General features: G+C 28.3%; 1 protein-coding gene across 1 annotated transcript; it reads right to left on the reverse strand.

Moving 5' to 3' along the window:
* Positions 1–484: 484 nt before the first annotated feature.
* On the reverse strand, positions 485–9,008 carry LOC130812585 (glucan endo-1,3-beta-glucosidase 14). Its single transcript, XM_057678099.1, has 4 exons — positions 8,548–9,008; positions 5,924–6,969; positions 5,373–5,573; positions 485–920 (listed from the first exon to the last, which is right to left on the reverse strand). The coding sequence occupies exons 1-3, from the start codon at positions 8,609–8,611 to the stop codon at positions 5,514–5,516; spliced, it is 1,170 nt and encodes a 389-aa protein (XP_057534082.1). The 5' UTR covers positions 8,612–9,008; the 3' UTR covers positions 485–920; positions 5,373–5,513.
* Between the last annotated feature and the right edge of the window lie 549 nt (positions 9,009–9,557).

Below are 9,557 nucleotides of genomic sequence, written 5' to 3' on the forward strand. Positions count from 1 at the left end.
ACTACTACATTCTAGAAGTAGTACAGAAATAACAAATTTAGGACAACTGTCATGAGAAGAGCGGAGGAGCTACAATGCTGTTGTAACAAACTCTGCAAAAGGAGGGAATCTCTTGAAAACAAGTGCAGGCGCATGATTGTGCTCAATAATGATGAATATAAAGCAATAGAAGCTCACAAAATTTAACGAGATTGAATCTAATTTAAATTTGTCAAGTAAAATTCTTTCTTAATTGACTAATAAACTTACAATTGACGAATAAAGCAATAGAAGAACTAAAATAGAAAGCGATAACTAGGTTTAACATATGTTGAGGCTGCGGTTATTAATGTGGTAAATAATTTGATGGCTAATGAGGTCTATTTGTAATAGGTACCCCTTGACTAATTAGAAATAATAAAGTAATAGTGGATATATAAAATAAATTCAACAATATAATATTTATCTAGCTAATCTTATACTGAATTTGACTTAACCTATTATTCCAAAATAAACTTAAATTTTATAAAAAAAAAAATCAATCTGAATACAAAGTCCAATTAAAACTAACCGAAATTATTTAATAAGGAATACACCACTATCTTAATTTCATACTGTTTTTAGTCTATTACATGTATCAAAAGATCTAAGAACCTAATCTAAAGCTAAGTTCTACGTCATAAAATGACTGCCAAAAGAATTACTTTACTTATATAAATAAAATTCTAAGAATCTAATTATTTTATTTCATTTTTAATGAAATAATTAATGTCTGCAACTCTAAATTTCTGAACAATCTGGCGATGAATTTCATGCAATAAAAAATTATTTAACTGCTCTAAATGTTCTTTTCTGCGTTGATCTGGTGTCTGCTGTTTGAGGTTTTCACTGGTTAACTCATGTGTATTGGAAATTGAAGCCTTCCTATTCTGTACCCGCCCCTGCAGAAAGGAACAACACAACAACAATTTAATAAAAATATTATTAATAAAGCTAATTCATTATCACGTTTAATCAAAGATAATGAATCAAGCTTAATTCGGTTAATCTAAGCTTAATTAATGTTAGTATATTATGGGGTGTCAACCATGCAGTTAAGTTTTGCTTGACTTGGTGTTTTAACATGATATTAAAAATCAGTATGATTAGAGGTCACATGTTTTTGTGTTGCATCTATACTTCTAACCCAAAAGATTGAGAGGGCATTTAATATATAAATATCCTAAGGTCTCAATCATCAGTTTAAATTTTTGGTTGAGTTGATTCATTATATTTAACATGGCTTCTTAATCTTGAGAAGCCATTAACATAAATTGCGCAGAAAAAGATTATAAATTGAAAATTTTAGTTAAATTGATCTCTTAACATAAAATTAATAACAAACGCGATAAAAGATTACGAATTTAAATATCATCACAATACTAAAGTATGGTGAATGAAAATGATTAGTGCACTAAAATCTTATGGGATAATAAGAAATCCTACTAAAGTAAAAAATGAATGATTTTTTTATCATCATTACAACAAAGAAAGCAAGCAGAAAAAGTAACTACATGCCTTAGAGATCGCTAGTTAGTTCAGGGCTGCACAGAAAGTTATGTTTAACTACCGCTGAATTTCTTGATGAATTTGGGATTGATCCATACAAAAAAAAGTTGAATGTAAAAATTTGATGAAATTTTATCTTAAAATTAATTAATTAAAAAAGTAATCTATTAAGTTTATATATTATGAATCTAATCTCTCTTTAATTTTTTATATGAAAATTATGTTTTAATATTTTCTCAGTTGGGTCATCACTCATTATCAATGTTGGAAAAACAAAAACCATATCCTGTGTTTGAAAGTTTACTAAAGTCATTGAATCAATGTATTTCATGATTTTGGCAGCTGACCATACGACGCAACCATATGAAATGGCTGAGTATACTAGGGTCTAGGGTGAATTTCAATTACAATGTGAACCTATGGTCCTGGTCCCAGAAACCATAAATATTTTTTATGCCTTTCAGAATTTGCATTTATAAGGTTGTGAAAATTTCTGAGTGTTATAATATAAAGGGAATAAATATCGGCATTTTAGTTTGATTTTTTGAACACGAGAAAATATTGATTATTTTTATTGCTTTTAAGCTATTCGAATAAATTAACTAGATAACATAGCAACTTTTCATTTTGACTAGAAACGTCATCTTTTAAACTAGTTGAAAAATCATTAACTAAATAGACTTTTCAACTAACAAACAAATCAAAAAACAAGTCAAAAAAAATTAACACAAAAGTCAACTATCTACCACCCAGTCACAAGCCTTTTCAAACATCTAATATGACATCAGTCTTTATAACAATAGTTATTTCTTGAAAAGTTACATTCACCAAATTGCCTCGGATCCATAAACATCTATAGATGTCGATCTTATCCGAGCAATGGGTGAAAACCATAGAAGGAAGGAAACTTTCTTTTCAAGTGACAAAATATGGGGTCCCACACCTCTAATCCATTGATATTGAAAGCTACAAGTAACCCAACTCCATAATACTAATGACTCCACCATAACTTTGATGTTACGCTTTATTAACTTGCTCATTATTATCTTCAAATAAAAGGAACCAACTTTCACAGAAAATATACATGAAAATTCCTCTGGATGATATTGGTTCATGGAAGTTTGTCGTCATTAAGGGTTACAAAAACTCGTGGGTAATTGGCTAATCGTTTCCTTTCATTCCACAAATCATTTGATAAGATGAAAGTTATAACCACTTAACATATTATATATTGGAATTCCTGAAGATATAAATAAAAATGATTGAGACTCGAATACGTGATTTGTTAGTTTGGCTTTTATATCATATCATGTGACCAAACGTATAATGGTACGTTTATTAGGTGGTATTAAACAGCGGTAATAAGTATGAAAACTAGTGTAATTTTGGTTGAAAAATCTCTTGGCTACTTTGATGGTCATGCTTATCCAACTTCAATCATCTCATTTTCTTCATAAGATTTATTCTAATGGATTAACATTTGAAGAGGTTGTAATGGAAATTTATGAAGAAAAAAAACTTTTTGTGATCAGTTTTATCACCTTAGGAATGACATATATTTTTTGATGAAATTTTACACTATAAGTCACTTCAGTACCACCATTTGATACCTCTAATTAAATAGGCCGTTAAAGTAAAAGTTGGAGCCCTTTAGATTTCATATAAGGTGTTTTTAGCAAATGACATGTTAATTGACTTTATACTTTTAGTTAGTCGAATTAACAACCATAAAAATGTTTTGAAAATGACTTTTCGACCAAAACAAAAAAAATAACTTTTTTATTGCTGGCCCAATTGTCTAATACTCACAGCTGGTCAAACAACACGACAATAATTGCATAACGAACCATAGTTGATTAATATAAAAAGTTAATCAGACAAGATTGCGATTGCAATGACATGAATCTGAATTGAAAAGCTAGCTTATTTCCAAAAATGTGCACAGAGATTACCCTGTTTTTACAGATAACTAGAATATGCATCAGCACAAGAAAGATCATAGATGTCAACTTTTAAATACCGAAAGATAAGGGTTTTTGAGAAGTTAGGCAGAATAGACTGAACCACATTTACACATTCATATTTCATAGGGTTTGGTATCCACCTAAGGATGATAAGGCAGAATTCACTTTTACTAAAAGAAGCAAAAAGATCATACAGCCCAAAAAGGACTGCTTCTGACTGAGATTCAGACCTCCAAAAAGAACAAAATTTCTACTTAAAACACATTTTCTTGTGTTCAAATTTCTAGGTCAGAGATTATACAAATATTAGACATAGACGTGTAATATAATTGGTTGTAGGCTTGTAGCTTCCAATTTCGCTATTTCATTCATGGTTTCATTAATATGAAAACGGTATGAAAATGGCTTGTTAAATATTATCAAGAAAATTATATATTTATTTTTACATGATCGTTGTCGTATATATACAATTCTTAGCATTGACATACAGATAATGAAATATTAAAATGAAATTTTGTTGAATACAAGCAGAGACGAAGTAAAAATTAACAAATTTTTTAATGTCATATGTTATTGGACATGCTCAAATGCTCTTAATACGAGTATAAAAGAAAACACGACCACAGATAAAAAGTGATACAATGAAGTCACTTTCCAAAGATCATCAAAGTTGAAGTTTTTTTTTATTTTTGTTGGTTGAAGACAGGAGGAATTCAATCATAAAAAGAATATGTATGTATGATTGAAAATGGTGATATAGACGCGTTTAATTATATTTTAGTGTTAATGGAATTATTTTTGATTCTGAATGCTTAAAGGTAATGCCAGATATCCCTAAAAAACAAAGAAAAAGACTTTAGAATTATAGATGTTCACTTAATTTTATATGGCTTATAAAAGTACAAGGAGAAGAAACAAATCAAGAAAAATAATTGTGTAATACACTTGAACGAAGTTTTCTTATCAGAAAGTCTCCTTGGTTTTTATATTCCAATTATTTATCACACAAATAAGCGCAAAATACATTTACATGCAACTAAAAGGAAGATAAAAAAATCTATAAGATTTTGTTCATAAAATAACATGTTTTTGGGAATCCTATGTTCACAAAGGAGAATTTGAAGTTTTAACTAATTACTTATTTCTCCTTTCTTTAGAGTTGTTTTCATAAAGAACGTTCATTGAAATTAAGAAGAATAAAATCTTTTAGATGATAAATGTATTATTTTATTAATTAATAAATTTAATAAAGAAAAATGAGGTCTATAAGCATTAAAATATATTAAAATAAAGTTAGTAGAAAAAATATAGGGAACACAACTATTACAAAAATATTTAAATATAAAATAAAGTTAATGAAAAATATATGGGGACAATAAGCAGTAATAAAATATTAAAATGACGATGAATAAAGTTAATTATGTTCAAAATTTGTGATATAAATAATAAGATTCATAGAAAAACAAAAAAAACCAATCCAAAATAAGAAATAAAAATAACTTTTAAGAAACGGAGGAATTATTAATCAACTAGTTATAATAAAAAAAAAAAAGAAAAAATTATCGTAAATAATACAATCTTTTGTTGATTTTCCTACAATAATACTAACTATCGATTAACCATGAATAATATCAACTTAGTGTGGTATTTTCCTTGAATAATACCAACTTTAGTTTATTAACTAATATACCAATTTTTTTGTCTTATAATCATCTACAGTTTGATTTTTAATATATTAGAGATTTTCTAGGAAAGCACCTTTAAGTTGTTATTTTTCATAATTAATCAATACTTGGTAATATTATTGGGAAATTAACAAAATATTATATTATACACCATAATTTTAAATTAGAAGTATAGTACTTAATACTAAAATCTTACCTTTAAAGTTGTATTTTGGTGCCGGGAGGGTAAGAAAATTGGATCGGTTCCAACCTCAACGCCAACAAGAGCATCATTTCTACATTTGACCTCTATTATCTCCACAAATTTTTGTATAACTTAAATGTACAAATAAATTCCTCAAGCAAGTATCATCAATGCTGTTAATAAGCTCAACAAAATTGTAAATGTACATATTTCCTGCAAATTCATTAAATTTTACCGTTAGATTCATAGTACTAACAATTTTACCTTTATTTTTGTTTTGATTTTTTCTAATAATCATATTAATTTTAAAAATTCATAAACAAAATTTTAAATCCGCTAGTATTTGATAAAAACTGATTGAGATAGTATAAATAAATAATGGTGATTTGTCATAATCACCCTTATGTGGAAGAATTTAATAGGACGAGACTTATAAGATTTTAATTTTTTTTTAGTTTAGTGATATATATTTTGTCTTTTATGCTGATTTACACAAATGGGTATTGATTAGTTAAGAATTTCTAAAATTGATTGCATGGTAATTAATGTGAAATGAGACTTACCAGGAGCGATGTCTTTTGAGAGTCGGAAGAAATGTAAAATTGAGGAAGATAACCTTTTTGTAACCCAATATTGTAAACAGGTTCACCATTAGGATAATAAAGTCCATAATTCCTTTCAGAAGTGGGACCAGGTTTCAAATTCTCATTGAATAGTGCAAACACATACACAATTATAGGTACATTTGGCCTTCCTGGGGTACCCTCTTGTTTCTGTACTCTCTGAATCAAATTACCATTATAGGCAGCTGCATTTTGTATTGTGGCTCCATATTCATTCGGGTCACCCTTTGATGGCCAACCCGTTTCCGATACTTGAACCTCAATATCGGTATGACCCATTTGTTTAATCGCTGCGTAAACCGCATCGATTTGGGCATATAACATGTTATCATAATGTAGGTTTGTGGCCGAGTCAGTAGTGCCCGCATTTGGCCTAAATAGGACATAATCCAAGGAAATTTCATTCGGACTATCCTTATAGGTAAAAAAGGGGTACGCATTGATTAAAAATGGGGAATTAATTTGGGATTGAAAATTTAACATGGGTTGTAGGTATTGAGCAAATTCGGGTTTAAATGATGCGGATGAGGGAGGGAAGGAATTTTGCAAGATACCCGTAGAATGTGCAGTTGTGACAGTTACTTGGTTAGACAACCCAAGAGATTTAAGGGCAGAATAGACACCTTCCATAGCAGGGAGTACATAAGGACTCAATTGTACATCAGGGCCAGTAAAAACCTCATTACCCACAACAATGCAAGTAATTTTTGTTTGACTAATGTAGGGTTGGATATGGGTTTGGATCCAAGCTTGGGCTTTTAACGGGTCGGTCATATTTGTAAGGTACTCATTTCCTAGTCCTAGTATAAACTCTACATTTGAGTTTGCAAAGGCCATAAGTACATTCGGGTTAGCATCATAGAGTTTGACCCGGTACACTTGGATTGATTGTAAAAGAATTGCGACTCGACTAGGTGATGGTATGTTGTTGGCTATTTGTCCATAGTTTATTCCCACTTCTAGGCCTTGAATTCTCAATATTGATCCTGCAATTATATCACACAACAAAATGAATATTATTTCTTCCACTAAGATATTTTTAAATTAATTTTTGTAAATGACTAATTTAAAAATGAAAGAGGGAGGAAGGTTCTAATGCATTTAGTATTCCATTCTCGACTATTATTTATGCATTTCTAATTTGGGAACCTAGCTCATGAAAGTGATGATTAGCTAGATACGCGTTTAAGCTTTAAAGGTGAAATTTCATCCCAATATGACTTATTGTGGTACCTAAATATAGTAAATACTAATAGCAATCTTACCCCAAAGAACTGAAAAGCCGCTTAAAATTGCTAATCTCTCATTAAGTTGGTCAAAAAATGTTTGGTATAAAGAACATTTTGAAGCCCCAACATGAAGTATGTTATTTACCCTTAACCTCATGTAAGAGCTCTTTAGGATAAAAATGTAGATATATTACAAATTCTATTTATATTTAGTGTTCAATATTCCAATTTTAAAGGAGGGGCATATGTGATTTGGACCTGTAACTTTTTGTCACGGTAGATTTGAAATCGTGTCAAGAATATGTTATATTACTATACTCTAATAATAAATTATATTAATATTAAATTATCTAATATATATTTCCTACTAATTTGACCATATATCTCATTTATTTTTTTTGGTATTAAACATTAATCATCCTTAGTTTGTATTTTAATCTCAATCAAAAAAGTTAAAACATAATTAAGTGAGATCTTGTTCATTCATTTTATTGTAAATTTTATTAATATTGATTTCTATACTCTTTGACCAAACACAATCAAATATTTTTAAGATTAAAATCATATATATATATATATATATATATATATATATATATATATATATATATATATATATATATATATATATATATATATAAGATATTAAATGTGACATTTAATTAGAATAGAAGAGTTAATAGAAATGATAGTCAATTTAATTGACTTAATATGAAAAAGTGAGTGCTTGAACATACTGAAAATATAATAGATGATGTTTAAATCATGGTAAAAAGTAAGAATTTTTTATCCTTACTTTTTAAATTTTCTAATTCATGAGAATTGTAAATTAACCAACTTTTTTTTTGTTTCAAGTGCAATTTACATTTTTAAAGTTGTGAAACTACTGTACAATGAAGCAATACAATGGTACAACTAATATTGAAGTCAGTTTGCACATGATTTAACATCTCTAAATCAATAAAACCAATTTGCACTTGTCATTTTCAAAAATTATAAGATTCCTCTGTTTTCTTAGAAGAATACAAAAATAATTTTTTTCTAAAACCAGAAAATTTAAAATTTAAGAATTATTATTGAATTCATATGCTATAATTCTAAACTAACAATGAATCTGAATAATAATAACTCACACAATTTCTACTCCATAAAAAAAAAGAAAAAAAAAACAGAGCACAGATAAAACGCAGCTAAATTGAACATTAAAATATTAAATCACCAAAAAGAATTGAAAATAAAAAAATTTAAAGAACAAAAAGTAATTTTCGCAAAATTTGTAATTGACTAAAAACAAATAACTGAAAATTAATAGAAACAATTAAGAGTTAAAAGTACCTGAAAGAAGAAGGAAGAAGATGAAGAAGAAGAAAAAAGAGCGTGAAAATGTAAAAGAAGCCATAAGAGATCTGATAACAACGAAGACTCTGTTTCGGTAATTGAATCACCGCCTTTTTAAGCTCCTTTATTTAATAAAATTAGTAGCTTAATCAAAATAAAATAAAATAAAACAAATTGAAGCTACCATTAAAATGAATAATTAAAGCTTTCTCTCTCTAAACTCCAATATGATCTCCTGATCTTGGGAGAAGGAGAGAAGAATAGAAGAGAGTGGGAGCAAATAGGGAAGTTGGGGAGCTTCTTAAATAATAATTATAAGTTTTAAAGGACCACTTAAATTGGTTATGGTAATTGATATGGTGTGAATCTTGAAATTATGGGGAATTGTATATGAGGTTTCTTTTCTTTGTTGTTTTTGTATTTGTATACTAATACTCGTTTTAATAGTTAGTCGGTTAGTTTTAATAACGAGTAATGGGTTTCATTTATTTATAGTGATGCCAAAAGTTTGTTTCTTGCTCATTTACCCACATTTGACATTTAAATATATAGTTATTATTTGTATATTCCAATAAATATTGCAATTGGCAAATAGGGACCTTCATGTCATTTGGTGGGCATTTGTTGTTGGTGATTTTTACTTTGTTTTTCATTTTTCGTAATCTTTTATCATTTTGTTGTGATTAAGAGTGAATTTAAGATGATTTTGCTAAGTTCAGTTGTCATCAGTTAAAATTTGAATAAGATATAGTTTACATGTAAATATACAGTCAAAATTAATTGGTTAGTTACAAGGATTGAATCCTAGCAATAGTAAAGTCTTGCTTACGAATTTATTTTTAAATTTTTTAAAACATTTCAACTTAAAACCAAAGTCTTACCTCTTAGTTTTATAAAATATTAAAAAATTAGAATATTGAAACATAACCCCAACCTTAAAACCTTGGATCCACCCACTCACAATGACTGACTCAATCATTAAATGCCCTCGTAGCCATCAGCTCGAT

This window comes from Amaranthus tricolor, chromosome 5 (assembly GCF_026212465.1).
Source record: "Amaranthus tricolor cultivar Red isolate AtriRed21 chromosome 5, ASM2621246v1, whole genome shotgun sequence".
Classification (NCBI taxonomy): Eukaryota; Viridiplantae; Streptophyta; class Magnoliopsida; order Caryophyllales; family Amaranthaceae; genus Amaranthus; species Amaranthus tricolor.

Bases quoted from the DNA above. Each gene is read 5' to 3' on its own strand.
- LOC130812585 (XM_057678099.1), bottom strand. From the start codon at position 8,611: ATGGCTTCTTTTACATTTTCACGCTCTTTTTTCTTCTTCTTCATCTTC. The intron at 6,970-8,547 runs GTACTTTTAACT...ATATAATTGCAG, and splicing joins CTTCTTCCTTCTTCTTTCAG to GATCAATATTGAGAATTCAA. The intron at 5,574-5,923 runs GTAAGTCTCATT...ATGAATTTGCAG, and splicing joins CTCAAAAGACATCGCTCCTG to GAAATATGTACATTTACAAT.